This window comes from Microcaecilia unicolor, chromosome 10, assembly GCF_901765095.1.
Source record: "Microcaecilia unicolor chromosome 10, aMicUni1.1, whole genome shotgun sequence".
Lineage (NCBI taxonomy): Eukaryota > Metazoa > Chordata > Amphibia > Gymnophiona > Siphonopidae > Microcaecilia > Microcaecilia unicolor.
In genome coordinates, this window is record NC_044040.1 from 165,460,444 (window position 1) to 165,485,864 (window position 25,421).

Sequence of the window (25,421 nt, forward strand, 5' to 3'; positions counted from 1 at the left end):
AGGGGTCGTTTGGCCCGAAATTCTAATTGGTTGATTTTTAAATTGTATAAATAGCGTTTTTTATTTTTAAAAAATCAGGGGTTTGTTGATTTTCAATTTTGGTTGCATATTTGTGATCGGGGTATTTTTCTTTATTTTTGTGGGGGGTTACATTTTAAATTTTAATATTTTGGGGGGGTGTTCTGGAGTAGTGTGGGTTTTAAGGGGTTAAAAAATGTGGTAAATTTTTGTATTCGAAGTAGTAGGTAAAGGGGAGGGGGTGTCATGTCTCCCGCTCCTACCTGTGCCCCCGTTGGGGCAGGCGATGGCCCTCGGGCGGCGCAGCGTCCAGGGGGGCGGAGACGGACCTCCGCGGCAGCCGATGCTGCCACGGGTCAAACCGAGGCCGGCGGTCCGCTGGACCGAACGCCGGCCTCGGAGGAGGAGGCACGCCGGCCAAAATGGCGGCTCCGGCGTCGGCATCACCCTGGCTAGGGGCAGATCAGCGCAGAAGCTCCGCCCCTCGCGCCGGATTGGAGTCCCGGCGCTGGGACTCCGCCTGCAGGGCAGTTCGGCCAATCGGGCCCCCTATTGTCTGCCAGGACGCGGGGATTGGTTCTCTCTCCGTGGGAGGGGCGGATTGGCGCTAAATTTAAATGGACGGACTGGAAGAGTCCAGTGCTTCCGGTTCTTTTGTCCGAAGCCGACGCCACGGATCTGGGAAGCTTGTTTCTTCAGAGACTGTGTTCCTTTGACTTGCTGGCCGTCCCTGCCAGCAGCCCTCGGAGACGGTGTTCCTCTTCGGGCTAGCCGTCCTTGCTAGCCACCTCCAAGGGATTGTGTTCCTCGTCAGGCTAGCCGTCCTTGCTAGCCACCTCCAAGAGCTTGTGTTCCTCTTCAGGCTAGCCGTCCTTGCTAGCCACCTCTAGAGACTGTGTCCTCATCACGCTAGCCGTCCTTGCTAGCCACCTCCAGAGACTGTGTTCCGCTTCGAGCTAGCCGTCCGCTAGCCACCTTCAGAGACTGTATTCCCCCTTCAGTGCTAGCCGTCCTTGCTAGCTGCCCTTCAGAGACTGTGTTGCTGACTACCAGCCAGGCCGGCCGTCACCCCGCGGTTCCAGCAGTCCTGCTGACCGCCTGCAGCTGGGGGCTCAACCCTTGGTGAACGGCGGTCGCCGCGGGTGAAGATTCGGGATGCGCGGCTGTCCTCGGAGGTCTTGCGGGGCCTCAGGGAACCTAAGGGCTCACCAATAACCGAAACAGGACAGGGAGATTGAATTTTTAGAGTGGGTTTAAAATTATTTTGGGAATTTTAAGAGGGGTTTAAGTGAGATAATTGCAGGCGGACTGTAATATTGGAATTTTTAAATTTTAAAAGCATGATTTGATAGGGGACGGGAAGTTTATTTAGTTTGGAAATTTTGGAGTGATTCAGAAAAAGTTTTATAGGGTTTTTATTTAATTTATTATTTTTCCATTATTTTCTATGGGGCTAAAATGGGGATTTTGCATTGCTGGCCAGAATTCCGCTGGTCAGCAGTGGAAATTGGAATGTGGGAAATGGACAGGGATTGGCTAAAGGGGTCTTGGAATGCAAGCCAAGGCTGCCTTGGAACGTAAGCCGAGACTGGGTAACCAAGGTAACCAGGGAGTGGGCAGTTGGCAGAGCGAGATTGACGGTTGGAGAGTGTGGATGTGTTGAGGAGGTGTTAGCTGAGTGGGAAGAGTTTTAGAGGTTAAAGTTAAAATATTGGGTAAAATTTTGAAGTGATTGATGGTGAATGAGTGCCAGGTGTGTGAAGAAGGTGAAATTTGCCAAATTAGTTTTAAAATTTTTGAGGTTTGGGAGAATTGATGAAAAGGGTAGAAATTAAGGGGAGTTTGTTAAAGGGGGTGTTATTAGGGCAGTAGTGAGGACTGAATAAATTTTTGGGTAGAGATTTAGAGTTAAATTTAGGGGTTTATTTAAGGGGTTGGGAAAAATAGAGATAAAAGGTTGTGTGAGAGTTATAGCGAGAGTGGGACTGTCAGTCTCTCACAACTAAAGTATAGGGACCCTCAAAAATATAGTTTAGGTTTGGAAGACAGGGCATCAAGTTAATTTTGTTTTTTAAAATAGTTGGCCACAGTTCTTGAGGGTGCAATCCCTTAGAGTTCCAGTTCAAGCAGGAAGAGAGGGTTTTGCCTTTATTTAATTTATTAGGGCAGGTGTAAGAGGAAGATTGCAGGAAGAAGAACACCGGATGACGTCAAAGGAAACCGGACAACTTTCAAGGGCCCCTCCGCAAGAAAGACTACAGCAGAACGGAGAGAATACTGAACGCAGCTAAGTGGCATTGTTAAAGAGAAAAGAAAAAGAAAGAGAGAGACATAAAAACACGCACACAAACTATACTTACCTTATTTCCTTAGAGAGAAGGGTGGGTTGTCCTGGGAAACCTGCAAAGGAAAGAAAGCCAAAGAATCAAATTCAGGAAATAAACATTTAGGGTATAAAAACACATATAGTAAATGAGATTTCTGTTGTTAAGTTTTACTTATCTGAGATTGGGCTTGTCCTGAGGGGAGCGGATGAGTACCTAAGAGAGGAAAGAAATTTAATGTTAAGTAACACAACAAAGTGTTAATCTGAATACTGACTTGTGATAGACATTAGCATTCACTGTTATTAGTACTGTTATATTTATTTTTAAAATTAAAATGGTTATTTTATTGTAAGATTCCAGAGTGGTGTGGTCCTGTTTAATTTAAGTAAGTACCCAATTTAGTGTATTTTCCTCCCGCATTACCGTTTGGTGTGAGGGACGAGGTTAGTATTCCTGCACTATCCCCTGAGCTCCATGTAGTACCCAACATTAGCCACGACTACTGACAACTGGGTTTGGGTAAACCACTTCAGAAACAACGGAGCGCAGGAGGGTGGTGACATTTTACCACTGTTGCAATGTTAGTGTACCTTTATACTGAAAATAATCCTAATGCTTTTTCAGTGTCTATTTGATGATCTGACTGATTGCTTTTATTGCTACAGTGTGTAGTTCAATTACTAATTATATGCCAGTAAAGTTGTTTATTGTTGAATAGTGTCTGTTTTTTGATAAATTCTGGGGTACAAAGGGGTTATTCATAGCACTCAGGGGCCCTTTTACAGAGCGTCCATAAGCCCAATGTGGCCGCCAGCAGTAGTCCCGCCCCAAGTGCCTGCCATTTCCAGGGGAAAAAGAAAAACCCTGGAAATGGCTTGCATGGCGGTAACCCGGCGGTAATCGTAGATCACCGTGCGCTGTCCGGTTATGTCCAGGTTAGGGTGGAAGCCCTTATCGCCACCTCAATGGGTGGTGGTAAGGGCTTCCTGTTGCATGGCCATGCGCTAAGATTTTGCTTACCACATGGTCATGTGTGCCTGGGGTCTTTTTACCTGCTACGGTAAAAGGCCCCGCCACTAGCGCAGGGCCCTTTTTCCTGCAGCTTGGTAAAAGGACCCCTCAGTGAACTACTGTCTTCTTTTATACCACTCACACAATCGGCTATTATTTTATAGCTAGTTGTTGGATAACAAGCATAGAATCAAAAATAATTACAGTATATCCAACTATCAACGATTTAATGTATAACTTCCAAGCCGTTATCACTTGAATCATTCATAATTTAAATGACCTCAGCGATGTCCGTTGCCATTATGTTTAATGTAATGGCGACGTTAAACAACATCAATCATCTTCATAGGTCAACTAGAAATTGTTTCCAAGACTTTTATATATATACTAGTAAAAAAGGCCCGTTTCAGAGACAAATGAAATGGGCGCTAGCAATGTTTTCCTCGGAGTGTGTATGTTTGGGAGAGTGTATGTGAGAGTGACTGTTTGAGAGTCAGAGTGAAAGTGTGAGTGTGTGAGAGAGAGTGAGTCTGGGTGTGAGTGTGAGAATGAGAGTGTGTGCAAGTGTGTATGTGAGACACAGTGTGATAGAGAGTGTGTGTGTGTGGCCATCCATGCTCCTCTGTCCCCTGCCCCCTCCATTCATCCCTTTCCAGCATTTCCCCTCTTTGCCTGAGGCCTGCCCTGCAATCCATATCCATCCATGCCCATCTGTCCCCTCCATTCATCCCTATCCAGCAATTCCCCTTTCCCTGAGCCCTGCCGTCCCAATCCATGGCCATCCATGTTACTCTGTCACCTGCCCCCTCCATTCATCCCTATCCAGCATTTGCCCTCTCTGCCTGAGGCCTGCCCTGCAATCCATGCTCCTCTGTCCCCTGCTCCCTGCATTCATCCCTTTCCAGCATTTCCCCTCTCTGCCTGAGGCCTGTCCTGCAATCCATATCCATCCATGGCCACTCGTCCCCTTCATCATCCCTATCCAGCAATTCCCCTTTCCCTGAGCCCTGCCCTCCCAATCCATGGCCATCCATGTTACTCTGTCCCCTGCCCCCTCCATTCATCCCTTTCCAGCATTTCCCCTCTGTGCCTGAGGCCTGCCCTGCAATCCATATCCATCCATGCCCATCTGTCCCCTCCATTCATCCCTATCCAGCAATTCCCCTTTCCCTGAGCCCTGCCGTCCCAATCCATGGCCATCCATGTTACTCTGTCACCTGCCCCCTCCATTCATCAATATCCAGCATTTCCCCTCTCTGCCTGAGGCCTGCCCTGCAATCCATGCTCCTCTGCCCCTGCCCCCTCCATTCATCCCTTTCCAGCATTTCCCCTCTCTGCCTGAGGCCTGTCCTGCAATCCATATCCATCCATGCCCATCTGTCCCCTTCATTCATCCCTATCCAGCAATTCCCCTTTCCCTGAGCCCTGCCCTCCCAATCCATGGCCATCCATGTTACTCTGTCCCCTGCCCCCTCCATTCATCCCTTTCCAGCATTTCCCCTCTCTGCCTGAGGCCTGTCCTGCAATCCATATCCATCCATGCCCATCTGTCCCCTCCATTCATCCCTATCCAGCAATTCCCCTTTCCCTGAGCCCTGCCGTCCCAATCCATGGCCATCCATGTTACTCTGTCACCTGCCCCCTCCATTCATCCCTATCCAGCATTTCCCCTCTCTGCCTGAGGCCTGCCCTGCAATCCATGCTCCTCTGTCCCCTGCCGCCTCCATTCATCCTTTTCCAGCAAGTCCCCTCTCTCCCTTCCATGACCCCCCCCTCGCATCCATGCTCCTCTCTCTCCCATGTCCCAGCCTGGCCCGCCCTCTTCTTCTCCCCCCCTTCGCATCCATGCATCCGTTTTTTTTTTTTCTTCTTTTAAAATGTACCTCCGTGGCGGTTCCGGCAGCGAAGCGTCAGGGAAGGAGGCGGCGCTCCCGACGTCTAGGTTTCCCTTCGCTGTGTTCCGCCTTCTTTTGACGTCATCCTTGACGTCAGAAGGCGGAACACAGCGAAGGGAAGGCTAGACGTCGAGAGCGCCGCCTCCTTCCCTGACGCTTCGCTGCCGAGCGATGCGATTGGTTGAGTGTCATTGCTCCGCCCTCGACGTCATCACGTTTGACGCTGTGGGCGGGGCAGACACAATGCGATCTCACCCCCTTCACTTTTGGCTAAAAGAGGCTTCATAGAACGTTGGAGGTGCGTTTATATAGAGAGATTTAACTTAGCTTTTAAATGTCCATCTATCCTCAACTCAGGGGGTAATATCCTGAGTTTGAGGATAGATGGACATTTAATAGCTAAGTTAAATATATATATAAAAGTCTTGGAAACAATTTCTAGTTGACCTATGAAGATGATTGATGTTGTTTAACATCACCATTACAATAAACATAATGGCAACGGACATCGCTGAGGTCATTTAAATTATGAATGATTCAAGTGATAGCGGCTTGGAAGTTATACATTAAATTGTTGATAGTTGGATATACTGTAATTATTTTTGATTCTTTTATACCAGCCATCCATAGTTTAACAGGCACAAGTCTCAGAACTCCAATTCCAGGTACTAGAGAGCAGTGGTGTGGCTACAGACCTATCACTTCATTGGGCTTAGAATTAAGATAGGTGGGCCTGCCAAAACTCCTCCCCCCCCCCCCTGCTTTTTCTTTCACCTCTCTCCCTCTCCTCCACCGCTCGGATCCAACCCTTCCTCCCTGCCCGAGGCCCAGCAGTCCCCCCAGTCTACCTAAGAAGTTTTGCTGGTGCAGCAGCAATGCACCTCCACTGCTTTGTCCCACCAGAGAGAAAACAGGAATTGATATTAGCAAGGGCAGGACATGGCAGAGGGAATCCTGTGCGTCCAGTGTAGGCAGCAGATGTGTGTCGCTGCTGCACTGGCAAAGATGCTGAGGTAGATTGGAAAGGGAGAGGGGGAGCTGCTGGGCCATGGGTGGCGGGGAGCAGTTGGGCCATTGGGGGGGGGGGCAGAAATGCTGGAGCTGGGGGCGGAAGAGAGCAGAAGGAGATGGCTGCTGCTGAACTATTTTGGTGGGACACCCAGGTCCACCCATAGCTACACCATGGCTGGAGAGCTCAGTCCCACAAAACCAAATTCCAGAAATCTGAAGATGTGCTGGGGCCTCCCTCCTGCATGGCTTAAGCAGCCACAGAATGGAAAGAGAGCTCTGGAGGTTACATAAGCATTCCATACTCCTTATGATTTCAAACTTAAAAGGGAGTCCAGTCTTATTCCCAAGATTTTAAGCTCATATGCAAACATAATTATCGACCCACTGCTATCAGTGAGTACAGATAGAGGGGCATAATCGAAAGGGATGCCCAAGTTTTGTTGAGGACGTCCTCGCAAAACATCCCGATGGAGGGGCAGGGAAACCCATATTATCGAAACAAGATGGACATCCATCTTTCATTTCGATAATACGGTGGGGGATGCCCAAATCTTGAAATTCTGGTCGTCCTTAGAGATGGTCGTCCCTAGACTTGGTCGTTTCTGATTTTCGGTGATAATTGAAACCAAGGACGCCCATCTCAGAAACGACCAAATGCAAGCTCTTTGGTCATGGGAGAAGCCAGCATTTCTAGTGCACTGGCCCCCCCTCACATGCCAGGACACCAACCGGGCACCCTAGGGGGCAATGCAGTGGCCTTCATAAAATACTCCCAGGATCATAGCTCCCTTACCTTGTCTGCTGAGCCCCCCCAAACCCTCCTAAAACCCACTATCCCCAACTGTACACCATTACCATAGCCCTTATGGGTGAAGGGGGCACCTAGATGTGGGTACAGTGGGTTTCTGGTGGGTTTTGGAGGGCTCGTTGTTTCCTCCACTAACGTAAAAGGTATGGAGGGGGATGGGCCTGAGTCCACCTGCCTGAAGTGCACTGCACCCATTAAAACTGCTCCAGGTACCTGCATACTGCTGTGATGGAGCTCAGTATGACATCTGAGGCTGGCACAAAATATTTTTAAAGATATTTTTTGAGGGTGGGAGGGGTTAGTGACCACTGGGGGCGTAAGGGGAGGTCATCCCCGATTCTCTCCGGTGGTCATCTGGTCATTTCGGCCACTTTTTTGTGCCTTAGTCGTAAGAAAAACATGACCGGTTAAAGTTGTCCAAGTTCTCATCAGGGACGCACTTTTTTTTCCATTATTGATCGAGGACATCCATGTGTTAGGCACACCCAAGTCCCACCTTCACTACATCTCTGATACGCCCCCTTGAACTTTGGCTGTTCCTTCAACGGAAAGCATTTAGGGACATCCAAAATCAGCTTTCGATTATACCAATTTGGATTACCATGGGAGAAAGACGCCCATCTTCTGATTTGTGTCGAAAGATGGGCGTCCTTCTCTTTCGAAAATGAGCCTAATAGTGTCAATTCTCAACATTTCATTTTTTCTTCTAAATTCAACAACAGATTACTTTTATGAAAGGCAAAGGTAACTTCTCCCCCTCATAACTCCTCTTCTAGACCATGATGCCCCTCAGGTCACTGGGGCACCCTGGAGATTACATATTCATCCTCCATGTAGTGGGAAGGGAGCATGTTTCACCTCAAACCCTGGCCAGGAAAATGGTGTTGGCTGATCCATGGTCCATCTGAAGCACAAAAAACATACATTTATTTTTCTGGCAGAGAAAAGCAGAAGTCCCCTGTTGTTAAGGTACAGGTATAGATACTGTATGGGACATAAATCTCGATCTTGAGCAGGACAGAAAAAAGAGAAGCGCCATTGTTCAGATCTTGATAAATTACATTCTCAGTCAGTTAAAAAAACATTGTGCCTGCACAGATATTCTATATCATTGATTCACCAAACTTTCTTTTTGACCTCATGGCCTTTTAGGATTTCAGAATAGTCACAAAATATATATGCACATCCACAATGAATATGGATAAGATATATTTTTCAACTTGGCTAGCTGTAGAATTAATAGGAGAGTTTCAAGAACCACTGTAATTGTATAGTTAAGTCTCTGCTACAAGCTAACACATCATCCCCCCTGATTGTATAAAACTCGCCAAAAATTGTGCATGCAACTTTAGGCGTGTTCCCAATTTGTACATACAATTTAATAGAATAATGAGCCAATTACTGCCAATAATTGGCTTTTTAACATGCAATTATTGGCAGTAATTAGATTTAATTGGGACTAATGCATGTAAATTTAGGTGCGGGATCTGTGCCTAAAATTTACACGTGGTCCAAAAGTGAGGATGTGAAAATGGGAGAGTCATGGGCATTTCATGGGTTTGGTTTTTGAGTTAACACATGATAACTACAGAATATGGGTGCTCTGTGCGTAAATTTAGGCATGGGCATTGCACCAACGGTGGTGACTAAATTTACACATTTATTTATTTATGGTTCATTTATATCCCACATTTTCCCACTCATGTAGGCACAATGTGGCTTACAAAAATTAGGAAAATATACAATAAAGCAGAAATACATTGCATGACCTCTCAGCTTAAGCATTTATTCTATAAACTGCACCAAACTTTAGGTACGGCTTATAGAATACCGCTTATGTGGGTATTTTTCAGCACCGAAGTTTAGGTATTGTATATAGAATCTAGCCCCATATTCCCACTGAGTCTCTCTCACACTCACATCTGCAGACAGAAATGGAATACACTATACCACTCAGCTAAAGAAATGCACATAATCTTTAATCAGCACGTATGTGGTCTAGTTAATGAACTTATTCAACCCAGATGCCTGTGACTTGACATGTGTGCTTGCTTTCTGTTGTCCTTGCCAGAGCTGCAGTCATTTACCCTGATTTAGCTGACCACTATCAAGCACCTGGTTGTTATTTAATGTGAATGATAGGCAACACTTTACATAGAGGGTAATTTTATAAAGGGTTTTTTTTTTTGTTGTTTTGGCATGTAAAGCCTCTTTTGTAAGCAGAAAAGGTTTTTCTAAAATTGTGAGTCCTATATATGTGTGTAAGTATGTGCACTATTAAGAATTGGATTTGGATTTATCTCACACCTTTTTTGGTAGTAGCTCAAGATGAGTTACATCCAGGTACAGTAAGTATTTTTTTTTCTCCTCATAGGACTTACAATCTAAAAAGAAAATTTGATAACTGGGCATGAGTGGTTAGAAAAACCTGATGTAGAAAAAGCACCAAAAGAAATTGAAAACAGCCAAAATGTATTAGTCATAAAAAAGAATAGACTTGCAAGTGCCTATTTTAGGTCCCCAAATAGAACATATTTAAAAGAAGGAAGCTGGCACTGGAAAATTGTGTTTTGGGTCATTGAATGGAATCCACCTAAAAGGTTAGGAAAAAATAAAAAATGATTGCAGTGTGAATATCATGATAGACCCCTATTTTCTGACCCTGGGAAACCACCTAATTGCCTTAAAATAAACATATAAAATTCAAAAATATAAACACATAGAATGAGAAGTCAAATCTGGCATGTATGCAGTTCATGGCCAAACACAAGTAGGGGGCTGATTGGAAAGTTGGTTGAAGACTACCAGGAGGTAGAATAATATATGAGGAAACTATACACCAGAGAGACCCTGTCCCTTTCAGAAGCTGGTAGAGGGTTTGGTCTGTCCCTTCTGGCAACTGCATATGCTTTCTGTGCTTTATTGCTGTAATTTGGGTTTCTGTTCTAAATCTAGGACTTAGGTAGAGATACCTAACAAATAATGCTGAAGTGTTTTTTGCATTAAAGTAACTGCTTATTGCTACTCGGGTTTTATTGCTACTCTGTGGTCTGGTGTTTATCAGTGGATCAGATAATAACAGCAAGAGCTGCAAAGAAATATTATCAGAGAAATGTCTAGTGAGAACACTACCTGCACCTCTTTAATGGGGAAGACGTTTTACAGCATTAGATCCTGTAACATTACAGCTGCTCTACAGGTTGAGCAGCAGCTGATCCAGGATAATAAACCAGTTTAAGAGGGCTTCTGATCCAGATTATGAACTTTGGCTACAAAAAGTGTGAAACAAGTTAGTGCTGTGAATCAAAAAGGAAGAATTTTGCAGAAACTGAGACTGATCAGTAGGGGTGTGCAGACAGAAAAATTTTGTTTCAAGTCATTTCTGGGAATATTCATTTTATCTGTTTTTCTTTTTTTCTCATTATGTCATCATGGGAGCAATGTAATTAGAATTGCACGCTTCTCACATATAGGGTTAGATTCTTTATAACATGCTTAAAAAAATCGGCACTGAAAAAATATGCCTAGGTGTATTCTATAAACTATGCCTAAATTTAAGCACAGTTTACAGAATATGCCTAGCGCCCATCCATGCAACTAAATTTAATCACGGGCAGTTACGCCAAGTAAAACTTGGTGTAAATGCCTACGCCTAAATTAGGCATGGACCAAGTGTATTCTATAACAATGTGCATAGTTTTTAGAAATGCCCATGACCTGCCCATGGTCACATCCCTTTTTCAACTATGTGCCTTAGAATTATGCGCATTACTTTACAGAATACATGCAAATTCAGAGTGGAGGAGTGGCCTAGTGGTTAGGGTGGTGGACTTTGGTCCTGAGGAACTGAGTTCAATTCCCGGCACAGGCAGCTCCTTGTGACTGTGGGCAAGTCACTTAACCCTCCATTGCCCGCCGCATTGAGCCTGCCATAAGTGGGAAAGCGCGGGGTACAAATGTAACAAAAATAAAATAAAAATAAATTCTAATTAATGCCAATTAGTGTCAATAATTGCTTGCGTGCAAAAAAACAGAATATAACCAGATTTGTGCATGCAACGTAAGTCGTACTATATAGATAGTGTGCATGCTCTTTCCCAGTAGTGCATGTGTCTTCCATGAATAATGTGCACTATTGATGGCACACGGAAAAACACTGCCCATTTTCATTTGCCTATGACATGAAATGACATTGACATTTCTATTTAGAAAAATTCAGTATTGAGAAGCAAACTGAGTAAATTACACATCTAAAAAAATCAGCCTGCAAAGATTGAGAGAAATTATGATGCACCCAGGTATACAAAACATTTAACAAAGAAACCTCAAAGCTTCAAAGTGGTGCTCAACATATCATCAGCACATACTTACTCAATGGAGACCAAATACTACCATTGGTTTCTAATTAGCAGGAAAAAAGAACAGTCAAAAAACCTCCAGACCACAAACTGGAGAAAAACAGCAGTTAACAAAAAAAAAAACTGCAGTATCATAAACAGCAATCGCAAAAATCACTCAATGTGGCAATATATTCCAAAACAAAACTGTGCATAGCATAACAAAAAAAAAACATTTATCTTTCAAATATGTCACTTTTTTAACTCTCAATACTATCAGCAAACCTTTGAAGACAAGTAAGGTGAAAAACTGATGACCAGTTCATGAACCGCCAATCCCAACAAGGGCACCTTGTTTCGCCAAGCTGCATCAGGTCAAAGCAATACCTCCTGATGCAGCTTGGCAACCCCACTAAGCAAATCTTTTTATCCTCTTTACTGGGGATCTGAAAGGAAGTTAAGGGGAAATTTCACTTCCCTGGCAGTACTAACTCAGCTAGTTTTCTTAAGGATTTTCAGCCCTGGTCAACCAGTTATTTTGTACAGTTGAGGTCAGTGTTACAGATCGGGGGTTTAGTTTTTGTGGAGACTTATACCATCAAGACACTATTATATCACCTGCCACCTTGCAGGACCTAACACATATGAAAATACCTTTCTACCAATATTTTCAGGCAAGAGATTTCCTCCAACACCCATAGGTGAAGAGATGTCTCAGATCAACTTCAATTTCAACTTTTGCATAGGACATAATGTACCCCTCAAAAAGGAGGACAAGGGGGAAATGAGGGGAAGGATCATTGTAGGAGAAGGTGCGCACAGGTGGGGGTCCCTTGAACATATGTGCTGGGATTGTCCCGAGGTGCAAGTCTTTTGGGCACAAGTATGACATTGAATTTCGGGTTGGACTGGTGAGTCCTGGGCAGAGGAAAAGGTGGCATGTGTGTTGGGGCTTATGCCTAATTGGTCCCTTCATGAGAGGCCCCCACAGGGTCTTACCCATATTCTGATTTTGTGGCTAAAATGAGTATTTCATGGACATGGAAGGACTCGGGGGGGGGGGGGGGAGCCCACACTGTCTCTATGGCACTGTCTCTATCCTAGCATTGAGCGATCGACACGATTTACCTATATACATTTTTTGACAACTGATGTAATAAATAATATGAGTAGTCCGACATGTTGTTGAATGTCGCAAATAATAGGTGCGCCCCTTATGGCAAAAACTATCTGCTTCAATGCTCAACGTGCATGTTTTACACCCAGTCTTCATACATTTAAAGTGACCTCTAGTATGCCTGTCAGTTGTGGAATCACCAGTAGGAAGATCCGCTGGGCTCAATATTTCATTCAATTTTCTCGCTCTCGAAAAAGCAGTCCTCATCCGATGTGATTTAAAAAGTGGATGTGCTTTCATAATATCCCAGTGTTGCCGTATAATTTTCATGGCTATTTCGCTACCAGGTACATACCGCATGACAAATGTCGTGATGTTCACATCTACCTCTTCTTTTTTTTTTTTTTCCTTTATTTATCACTTTTAACATTTTAATCAAGTACAATTCTTGAAATCAGCAAAGATGACTATTAATCATTCATAACATAAAAGAAATTCTTATATCAAAGAAAAGGGAAATCTTGATCTATTTCTCATCTATAGTCCACAATATGGAGGCATTATATACTATATTTCAGGAAAACTATATTTAATAAAAGCTAGGAAAAAGGTGGCTGAGCAAAAGGTCCGAGTATATACTTTATGGCGTAGACGTTATTACAGGTCCCGGTAATAAAATGGGTGAGCCAGGTAACTTAGAGTCCAGGAATGAATTAAGTTGTTTAGAGTCATAGAATATATATTTAACAGAATTTAACTTTATGACACATTTGCAAGGAAAATTTAACCAAAACAGTGCTCTCAATTGCAATGCCTTGGGACGAAGTTTGAGGAATTCCTGTCTTTTCTTCTGCGTTACCTTTGAGACATCTGGGTACATTCTTATATTATAACCAAGGAAATTCTGTTCTCTATGCAAAAAATATTGTTTTAGTATCCAGTCTCTATCAGGTTGCAGAATAAATGTAACTTTGAGTGTTGCTGACGTTAGTCCCACCATATCATCTTCTATCATTTGTGTTAAACTTACATCCCCAGTTTCTACTGGGGGAATTACTCTTTCAGAGTCCCTCTTCAAAAAGGACGTTACATAAAATATCTTTGATATAGGAGGATATGACTGTTCGGGTACTTTCAGTACTTCTGTAAGATACTTTTTAAAAGTAATAAGAGGTGAGATAGACAGCTGTTTTGGAAAATTTAACAGTCTAAGAGTATTAGACCGTTGGTAATTTTCAAGCATTTCCACCTTGTTTTGTAAGAGTATGTTTTCTTTGATCAGATTAACTTGAAGCTGTTGACAATTTTGTATAAGTTTAGAATTATTTTCGTTATCTTTACTCAAAGTTTCCATTTTTTTTTTCCATAGAGGGTAATTTTCCAGACAAGATTTCAATCTGTTGATTTACAAATGTGAATTTCGAAGCAAAAGAAGCTTCTAGACAAGCTAGAGCTTCCCAAATTGATTCTAAAGTTATTTCTTTTGGTTTTGGAGGTAATAAAGACTTACTTGGTAAGCCTACATTTGGAATCTTCGGTAACTGGCTTCCTCCCATCGCTAGATTTTCTCCTAGGACAGTCTCCCCTTGTTCTCCCGCTATTGCAATAGCGGGGTCTATCGGCGTCTGTAGGCCCGTAGCAGCGCCCGTGCCAGGAGGCCCCATAGGCGTTTGTGCATTCAGAGTCTCCTGGGTTGCTTCCGGGTTTTCCGCCGGCATCGGGGGAGGATTACGCTCTTCGGGGCTCCAAGATGTTTCTGCTTCAAGCCGCGAAAGTGGGAGTCCTCTCTCCATATTCGTCGGCAGCGAAGACAACGCTCCCGAAATCGTACTCGGAACCATGAATCGGTCCAGAGTTCCAAGAGATGGTATAGATTGCACCACCAGGCTGGTGCGTTGTCTGCCTCTTCTTTTGGGCATCAGAAATCCGGGTTTCAGGAAACAAACTAAGGTAAATCTGGAGCTGGTTCACTTGCATCTTACTCAGCCGCCATCTTGCCTCCTCTACCTCTTCTTAATTGTAGTTCTGCAGAAGCAATTCTCTATTATTATATTTAGCCCTTTGATATGCACGTTTCAAGACTTTCTTAGGATAATTGCGTTGCATCAGTTTCATGCCAAAATTCTGAGCTTGTTGGTGAAAGTCTTCATCTCAGGTACATATTCTCCTAAATCGTAAAAATTGGGAGAAAGGGAGACTGTTACGCAAAGCCTTTGGGTGATAGCTCCCATACTCCAAAATGGTGTTCCGATCTGTCGGTTTCGTGTAAACCTTGGACTTGAACTCACGCTGGCATGAAGTAACTTCTACGTCCAGAAAATGTATAGATGTTTCTGAAAAATTCAATGTAAATTGGATATTATGGTGACATCTATTGAGCCAAGCGTGAAAATCCCTAAGCTCTTGATTATCACCACTCCACAGCCGGAAGATATCGTCAATGTATCTATGCCATATGTGTATCTTCTGCTGGAAAGGAGAGTCTTGCAGCCACTTTCTCTCAAAAGCTGTCATGTATAAATTGACCAGAGTCGGGGCGAAAGTTGCGCCCATGGCCACACCGGAAATTTGCATAAATAGTTTTTCTTTGAATTAAAAAATTTCTTTGCACAGCGCCAGTTTTAATAAAGCTGATAGAAAATCTGTGGGTACATCATGAGGCCAGGGTCTGTCATCTAATTCTATATTTCTCAAGCGGTTAGGCGCCGAAGGCAGCATTGAAGAGGTGAGTTTTAAGCAGAGATTTGAAGATGGGTAGGGAGGGGACATGGCGTATGGGTAAAGGAAGATTGTTCCAGGCATAGGGTGAGGCAAGGCAGAATGAGCGGAGCCTGGAGTTGGCAGTGGTGGAGAAGGGTACTGAGAGAAGGGCTTTGTCCTGTGAGCGGAGGTTACGGGCGGGAACATAGGGGAGATGAGGGTGGAGAGGTAGTGAGGAGCCGCAGACTGAGTGCATTTGTAGGTAAGGAGGAGGAGCTTGAATTGTATGCAATATCTGATCAGAAGCCAATGAAGTGATTTGAGGAGAGGGGTGATATGAGTATATCGGTTCTGGCGGAATATAAGACGTGCAGCAGCGTTCTGAACGGATTGAAGGGGGGATAGATGGCTGAATGGGAGGCTGGTGAGGAGTAAGTTGCAGTAATCAAGCTAAGAGGTAATGAGAGCGTGGACGAGAGTTCTGGTGGTGTGCTCAGAGAGGAAAGGGCGAATTTTGCTGATGTTGAAGAGGAAGAAGCGACAGGTCTTGGCAGTCTGTTGGATATGCGCAGAGAAGGAGAGGGAGGAGTCGGTTTACAAAGCACTAATTATTATTTTTTGAGTGATAGTTTGTTGCACTATAGGTGGTTGGGGGCTGTTTATGATTACAAAATTGTCACAGCTGTAGGCACATCACTCATATGGTGGTAATCGCCTGTGTGACTGGATGAGACGTCCCCTTAACAGAAAATAGCATTGCTTCATGTATATGTTTCCACACACCATAGATTGTGCGAGTCACAAAATATATAGGTGGAACATAGCCATACAGATTATTTTTTGATTATTTCTAGGATAAGCAGCATAAAATCCTGAAAAGCTGTGACAACAGTTGATTCCCCCCGGGGGGGGGGGGGGGTCTCGACTGTCACCACAGCTTTTCAATGTTTACATGTGTTATCTGGGTGGTTATTTACATTCTTCAAATATACTCTCTCTGTCTTATGCTAATGATATCTTTGTTCTGTGTCCAATTCAAGAAACTTTGGAAAGTACTTTTTTATGATTAAAACAATACACAAAGGCCCCTGTTTACAAAGCCCCGGTACTGCTGACACAGCCCATTCACTTTGAATGGACCATGTCAGCATTGCCCCGTGGCTTTGTAAACGGGGGAGGGGGGAGTTAATTGAGAAATGGGCACTAGCAAATGTTCTTAAGCTTAATGCACAGAAGACTAAACTAGTGTGGTTTGGAGAATAATTGCACCGACAACTTTACTTCCATTACTCGATTATAGCAACTCATGATATTGTAATGTATATAAACAGCAGATGTGTAAGCTTCAACTTTTGCAGAATACAGCTGCTCGATTGATTTTTGGTCTAGGAAAATGTAGTGGTCAGTTCTCTTTTGGACAATTTACATTGGCTAAGATTAGAATCTTGGATGCAATTTAAAATTTCTTGTCAAATTTATCAATAGAAATCAAACAAAATAAAACATGGAAAAGAAAATAAGATGATACCTTTTTTATTGGACATAACTTAATACATTTCTTGATTAGCTTTCAAAGGTTGCCCTTCTTCGTCAGATCGGAAATAAGCAAATATGCTAGCTGACAGTGTATATAAGTGAAAACATTCAAGCATTACTATGACAGTCTGACAGGGTGGGAGGATGGGGGTGGGTCGGAGGTATACATGGGGACATCAAAGCATATCATTGATATTCTAACAGGATGGGTGTGGATAGGTGAGGGGTGGGGTGATCAACAGAGACATACAGCTTTATGGTTTATAATGGGCTAGGAACCCCAGATCCTTGTTAAGTCCTTTCTGTTGGGTGTTAAAATATTCAATCATTCTGACTTCAAAGGTCTTACGTTCTTGTATGGTTTTAAAGTTACCTTTCAGTATTCTCACTGTGAAATCACTGGTACAGTGTCCTGGTTCTGTGAAGTGCTGTCCCACCTGGGTGGGGGCCCTACTGCCTGTATTGTTCATGTGATGTCTATGTAAATTGAATCTTGTCTTAAGCATCTGGCCTGTTTCTCCAATATAGCATCCTTCGTTACATTTTTTTACACTGAATGATATATACCACATTGGAAGATGAGCAAGTGAAAGATCCCTTTATGTTGAACAATTTACAAATGCGTTTATGGCATGAATTCTGTTATGGTAGGAAATTTACCCCTGTTTTCTAAGCTGCACGCTAATACTGGCATTGTCGCACAGCTTAGTAAACAGGAGGGGTAATATCATCTCCAGATCTAAGAGAACACCTGAGGAGTTCAAAAAAATTGACTCGATATTCCTTCCATAAGGAAAATGAAGTTGAAACATTCTGGGAACATTCTTTTGTATTTCAGGGGCCAAAAAATAAGGAATAGTTTACCAGTGTCCATACAATTAATATCTAATTGTAGTCTTTTTTTTGTGAACTTATATTTGTTCTCCTTGTAATATTATATCCTTTTGAAGAATTAACTTAAAATGTAAATTGTATATCATATCTGAATGAGATATTTATTGTTGTTGTGAACCACCTTGAAGTTTTGTTAAAACTGCTAGGACCTACCTCAATCTACATTATCCCACCTGCAGGAATGTTAAATACAAGACCCTTTATGCTTCATCCTTCCCTTATATCAGTCCAAAATCATGGAATGTTCTGCCAAAACAACTTAAGCTCGTCTATCACCAACTGTTCAAGAAGTCCTTAAAAACTTTCTTATTCAACAAGGCTTATTCCACTGGCAACTCCAATGTTTAACTTCTCTCACTCGTTGGCAATTCGCCCCTGACATTTACCCCATGCCATCTCATGTTCCTTCCCCTCCTGACTCATTCCGAATCTGTGCCATCTATGTATTGCAGGGGCATATCTGCGTGGGGCCACAGGGGCCTGGGCCCCTGCAGATTTCGCCCTGGACCCCCCTACCGCCGTCAACCCTCCCCCGCTGCTGTTGTTTACCTTTGCTGGCATGGGACCCCAACCCCCCTCCAGCCGAGGTCCGCTTGCCGCCTTTAAAGATATTTCTTCAGCTGGCGGGGGACCCCAACCCCCGCCAGCCGACCCGACGTCTTTAAAGTTCTTCTTCGGCCTCCGTGGCCGTACTGTAGTTGATAGCTGTTCAATCCAGTTCGGAGTCTGACGTCCCAGCAAAGGTAAGCAACGGCAGCGGGGGAGGGTAGGCAGCGGGGGGGAGGGTGGAGAGTCGTTGGTGGGGGGATCTGGCAATGGCGGTGGGATTCTGGCAATGGTGGCAGTGGGGGGGGTCATTGGGGGGGGGGGCTAAAATATGCCCCTCCCTCTGGCCCCCCCCTACCGCTGGAGTCCAGATACACCCCTGATGTATTGTATTGTATCCTCTTGATTTTATGTAAGCCACATTGTGCCTGCTCATGTGGGAAAATGTAGGGTAAAAATGCACCAAATAAAAAATAATAAAATTTTTAAAAAAGACACGGAATAGAATTGTAATTATCTTTTGCAGTTAGTGGGAGTGCAATAGCACATAATTTCCATATCACATGTTTAGCTTGTAGAGTCTCATGGAACTGCAATATAAGCTGAATTTTGTCCCATACTTCAGGCCAAAAAATACTCAGGTTCACGCATTTGAATACCAGATGAACAAGCAGGGCTTTTTTTTTAGGGGGTACTTGGGGGTACTGAGTACTGGCACCTTTTCTATTGTCTGCTATAATTGACCCATGGACCCCCAAGTTTTAATAAAACAGATCAGGCTCTACACACCAGTTCTGCCTTGTCATACATTCTGTGACCGGTGGCAGGGGGCTTGGCTATTGTGGGATGGGTCCCTCAGTGATCACCCCACCCCTGAAGAGTGGCCTAGTATTTGAGTACCGACACCTTTTTTGCTAGAAAAAAACGCACTGTGAACAAGTGTACCTGTACTGTACATGAACCACAAGCCCCGCAAGTATCAGATGGGACAGTGCCACAAGTTTAGATTTTCTTGGAGCCCACAATGCTCTGTGTTGCATGAAAAACCCAGTAGATGAGGGTTTCTAAGGCCAGGTTTGGGAACCTCTGCAAAGCTATTTCTCCGTGCAATACGGCGGGAGGCGCTAGGACCAGGGGGAGAGCCTAATCCCGCACGCATTGCACCTGTTTCCCGCGGCTGCAGGGAGGTGCCGCGAGCACGATCTGGTATTTAGCATCGTTGCGGTGGTCCCTTCGATCCTACAACCGGTGGGGCGCTGGGATGGCTGCGTTGCCTCGCTACCTGCAGCAGACGCACCTGGTCGTCCGCTTCCAGAGATGCTGCGGGCTCTACCTGTCCTACGACGGAGGAACCGAGCATCAGCACCGCCGGGCCTCTGCCAACGGGGACGCACCGGTGGCCGGAACGTGGCCTAGCCTGGCTCAGCAAAATGGATCGGGAAGTCAGCAGAAGCCTACGGATCGGGTAAGGATCCCTGCGGCAGGAGCCTGGCTTGTTCAGATGCGTTTTAGTGTCATGTGTCTAGCGACCCTTTGGCAGTTTAAGGTGTGGGATATTGGCATTCTACTTGTTCAGCACTTGGAACCCTTTATAAAGAAAATACACTTCTAGGTTGCTTATTACCTGTCCCCAGCATTACTTTAAATGACTGAACAAAATTCCGCCAAGCCAACTTTTTCTAGTGTTACTTTTCGCAAAACAGGAAAGTCAGGTGGGAGGGTCTCGAACACGCCTTGCAGACAACATAATTTAGAATTGAAACTCCGTGCGGAGTCTGTGCTTGGGGAAAACCAATAAAACATCATGTTTCTTTCATGTACTGTGGCAAATAAGTATTTCAAAAAGTTGTAAGAAATATGCAATGTGCATATATATATGTGAAATGGCTTTGTGCACGGAGCTTGTGGTGTGTGTGTGTATACATATGTAACTTTTTTTTTTTTTTTTTTAAACTGTAGTCTCCCTTTTTAAGGGATAGTCATGGTGGCTTACTTAAAGCATTCTGCACTTCATTTACAAAAAACCCCTTCCCCAGGGAGTTTACAGTCCGAATACCTGAGGCAATGGGGATAATTGACTATGCAAGATCACAAAGTGGCTCAGTGGGATTTCAGTACTGTCTTCGGCCACTTTTCTCTAACTTTCTCCTTATGGTTACTCTGTGTACGTTGGTACCCAAAAAGCCAAGCATATTTTGTGGCCTTCAAGGACAGTTTTAGGCTAGAAGAATAAGTTCAGTGCTGGTGCTACAGTACTGATGTTCCAATTGAAGCTTACTATGGATTAGAGTCTCCGTATTTGCGGAGATGAGTCCAGAAAAAATAAAATGCTGCCCTGTCCCTGCCGCACACACAGTGACCTTGATCTCCCAAGAAAGTCAGATAATAAGCAGTGAAAATATTGGTAAAAATAAGAGAAATATTTTCTTCTGTAGTCTAAAAACAAAACCTGGAAAAGATGTGCACTTCCAAAATTCATGAGCAGCATGCTCCCATCTCCTCTGTGTTTCCTCCAATCCATGAGCAGCTTGTTCCTTCCCCTCCTGGGTTTACCTTGCAGCCATGGTGGTGTAGTGGCCTCTTTGGGGCTGGAAAGAATCCCACTCTTTTCTGTCTTGGCTTCAGTGACTTTGCAAGACTTCTGTGAAGTCTCAGCAGCCATTTTCATGTGGCAGCGGACAGGAAAGAGTAGAGCCCTTTCCTGCTCTGGAGAGGCCACTAGACCACGAGGGTGTGCTATGGTAGGCTTCGGGGGGGGGGGGGGAGAGAGAGAAGGCCAGTCTGTCCGTCCGTCATCCCGCCAGCCCAGAAACCCAGATAAATGGGCTGGCTGGAAAAAAAAACATACGGACCTCTGACAGTCTCCCCTGAAGGAGGACATATCTAAGGAAATCCAGACATATGGTAACCCTACCATGGATCAAGGAAATTTAATGTTTAATGACAAGAGATGGCATGACATCACAAGGCTGAAGCCAATTCCCTCAGCAGCCACTATCTTAGTTTGTTTTGGACCATCAGGTGCTGCATCAATGTTGTCATTCCTTGTTGTATCTAAGTTATAGTTAGAAACATGCTGACTTCTGCAGCATAGGTTATTCCATTGTGATTGATCCAGTGGCGTAGCCACGGGTGAGCCTGGGTCCACCTAGTTAGGGCTCGGGCCCACCCAACAGTACCACACGTTTAGTGGTAGCTGGTGGGGATCCCAAGCTCAGCCAGCTGAAGACTTCCCCCTAATGGTAACGAAAACACTACTCTCCACGATACCAGCACCTGCACATGCTCAGTTTTCAGCGCATGCATACTGCAGACTGCCTTGGTGAAAAGAAGCATTTCCCCACCAGCTGAGATTTTTGGTGGTGGTTGTTAGAGGGAGGGGGGGAAGAGCACTTGGTGCCCACCCACTTCTTGTCTAGGCCCACCCAAAATCTGTAGTCTGGCTACGCCCATGGATGATCCTTTCATTGTTTAGAGTAGTAATTGGGCCTAAATCGTAATCATTGTCACTTGGAGGGGCTGGCAACAAATCCATGACACCGCAACCACTGTCTCCACATAGCATTTACGCAGTAATTACCCTCTAAGGATCATGGCGTGTGCATCCTTCACTTTAGTGATGGGCATCGACACTCGTTCCATGGGAGGCAGCCTCCCACTTTTTTTATTGCACACGTTTCACACTTCATCAACTTTTCTGTTCACCTTGCGCTTTCTGTGCTAGATTTATGCAAGCTCAAAGCTGACGCCTTTCTCTCGCCTGCCCACCAGCCACCTTCCCCGCTCTCTCACTCTCTCTCCTCCTCAATAGCTCACTTTCTTCCACCTGCCATGTATTACTGTATTATATAGAACAGTGTAGAAAAATAAGCACAAAATAGTTTTACTGTTTCTACTAGTTAAAATATATCATGAAATTGAAAATCACTAAAATAGCATAAAATTTATATCTACATATGGGAAGCTTTCAAATTTAAAAAAACAAAACAAAAACACACACATAGGCAGTCATAAGCGTTTCCTGTTGTTTTTATATAGCAATATCTTTGTCATCGTAAGTAAAAATAAATAAATAAAGGCATATTGTTCAGCACTGAATTCCACAGTAGAGCATTGCAAATAACAAAGCAAGTTGTGGAGTACTGACAAAAAAACCCCATTAAGCCCCCCCCTCCTAACAGAGAATGCAGAACCAAGGAGGTTTAATTAAAACGATATGAACCTTACAGGTTTGCTGTTTTGAATAGCATTTGCTATTGCTTTGGACAAACCAATATGGCGGCAAGCTCTGCCCACTTGCTTCAGCCCAGGTAATGGGCCAGATAGGCTCATGCTGTCTCCGGTCATTAAACCTCCTTGCCATGGATAGGCAGCTCTGGTTATTCTAGCTTCTTTCATTGATGAAAGCCCACATTGCATAGTATTCTAAGAGCTAGAATTACTAATGTGTTAATCACCATTAAAGTGTGTTCTTAACTAGATACTATCATATAGTGGAACTTGTTATAAAATAACAGGTATTAATGTTTGCTAATGTGATAGTACTCAAGTGTAACTCGAGCTCCAAGGGACCTGTTTACTAAAGCGCGTTAACGTTTTTAATGCACCTACAATTAGTGCATACACTAACTGTGTAGGCGCCTATAGGGATATTGTAGGTGCATACATGGTTTATGCACATTAAAAAAAAATGTTAAAGCACCTATAATGCGGCTTAGTAAACAGGGCTCTAAATCAGCAAAGACATAACTGATTGATATGGCAGTCACTCCATTCAGCATTCCAGGATTTAAAGTTTATAGGCAGTTAATTGCCAAGATATCGCTCATGAAAAGTAGGATTCATACTGCTCTGCCTCTGGAGCCACCACCTGTGAATATACAGTAGGACCAGTGTGGGCTGGAAATTCCTCAGAAGTAGCTTTATCTCGAAGGTTCCCAAACCTGTCCTGGGTAAACCCTACGCAGTCAGGTTTTCAGGCTATACTGAATGAATGTTCATGAGACACTTGCATGCCACGGAGGTCACTTATGCAAATCTCATGCATATTAATTCAACAAAATATTAAACTATTTTTTGATTACTATTTATTATATATCACATATCAAACCTATAAAATCATTTTATCAGTAAGCCAGATACACACACTCACATGCTCATCCAAGCCTTGCACCAGATCTTACTAATACATCATGTGCCTAACTACTATCGTGAGCCCTGACAATCAACTCTTGTTACAATTAACAGTTCCTTCAAAACTTTCATTTAAATAAATTACTGTATTTTCATCTTGTCAACAAAACTTGTCGTCACTGTTTTTGATGACCAGCTCCTTCAACTGCCCTTTAAAGCAATTTGTTGATTATCCATATCATTAAACTTGTTGTTGCTTCCAGAATATTCTCCTCCACTCCACATTTAACTTTCCAAAGCCAGCAGGCTTCACTGTTTAGCAGTTTCCAATACTACATCTGGATCCTCAAGGCTGGTCTTCACAACACCACCCTTTATCACACACAGTATCCCGCACCCTACACAGCTTGTGTTTCGCTACGTGAGCATCATCAGGGATCGGGTTCAATTGATGATTCCATCCAATTCATGGATGCCATTTTTGTTGGGGCGTGGACGCACGGAAGTGCCATGAGTTCCTGTCTGCCCGATATCCACGAATTGGATGGAATCATCAATTGAACCCTGATGACCATCACATAGCGAAACACAGGCTGTGTAGGGTGCGGGTTACTGTGTGTGATAAAGGGTGGTGTTGTGAAGACCAGCCTTGAGGATCCAGATGTAGTATTCAAAACTGCTAAAACGGTGAAGCCTGTGAATGTGGAGATGAATATTCTGGAAGCAACAACGAGTTTAATGATATGGATAATGCAACAAATTGCTTAAAAGGGCAGTTGTTGAAGGATGAATGTAGGGGTGTGTGTATCTGGCTTATTGATGATAGATGATGTTATAGGTTTGATATTTGTGATATATAATTAAGAGTAATCAAAAATAGTTGATATCTTGTTGAATATTTAATATATAGAGTACAGCTGTAAAAAAAGTTTTTTTTACCCAGTGTAGAGCTATGCATACTCATTGAGGATATCCTGAATGAATGTTCATGAGATTTGTATGCCAAGGAGGTCGTATATGCAAATGTCATGCATATTCATTCAGGATATCCTGAAAACCTGACTGTCTGGGGCTCCCCAAAACAAGCTTGGGAATCACTGGCTTACCTTTCACATAACTCTGCTGCATCCATATTTAAGACCTGTTTTACTAAATCACAGTAGCAATTCCTGTGCGGCAAATGCAATGCAGCCCATCCAAAATGAATGGACTGCAAAGCATTGCCATGCTGGGAATCACTAGCGTGGTTTAGTAAGAGGCCCTTGGCACTCTTCCCATAGATACAAAACAGGAGAGAACTTTTTCTGTAAGGACCTTAATTCTTTATCTAGATCTTTTTTTTGGTGTCTTTGACGTTTTTTTAAAGCCACTGGTATATAAAATATGGCAATACAATAACTTATATATTAATGCGAGCTGAAGATCTTTATACCATACAATTTCACTGATCCCTTTCTCAGATTATCGGTTTTAACAGTTGACTTCAAATCTCATTGACAAAAAAAACCTCCATCCTCAAGTTTTTTTTTTTTTTGTATAATATCAATATACAAAAGTGTTTTAGTATATCAAAAGATTAAAAAGCTCAGCTTCATACTAAGCCACACACCAAATCGGCCCTACCACAGTGGTAGCACAGGAGCCTGGTGGTAGTTCTGAAGTTGGCACAGTTTCCCACAGTAGAAAATAATTTTCAATTTTCTACAGGGGGGGGGGGAGGGGGAGCATTCTGGCAGTAGTCAGCAGCATGGGCACATTGCTGTGCACTGCTTGATTTACTGTGGGGTTAGCACATGAGCCTTTACCGCCTCATAAATAAGTGGTGGTAAAGGCTTGGGCAGTAGACTAATTTATTAGCACATGGTTGTTTATTGCCCCCTTTACAAAAAAAAAAAGGCCAAGAGAGGAAGTGACATCACGAGCTCCGATGGCTGCCTGAATCCGGAGCTCCGTCGCGTCCCTGTTTTATTTAGCTAACGGCAGCGTTCCTTGCCCTTAAACCGATACCCGGTGCAGCGGAAAATTACTGGGATTTTGCCGGGTTAGTGTGTCCGTTGTCGGGGAAGATGTCTGTGGTCTGCAAGGAGA

The 25,421-nt window shown here is 43.7% G+C and overlaps 1 protein-coding gene across 1 annotated transcript in view; it reads left to right on the top strand.

The window, feature by feature from the left end:
* The first annotated feature begins 19,383 nt into the window (after window positions 1-19,383).
* The window catches only part of SGPP2 (sphingosine-1-phosphate phosphatase 2), an 81,454-nt gene continuing 75,416 nt past the window's right edge, over window positions 19,384-25,421 (top strand). The window contains exon 1 of the mRNA XM_030216960.1: window positions 19,384-19,665. Coding sequence (XP_030072820.1) covers window positions 19,462-19,665 — 204 coding nt within the window. The 5' untranslated portion in view covers window positions 19,384-19,461. The remainder of the gene's footprint in view (window positions 19,666-25,421) is intronic.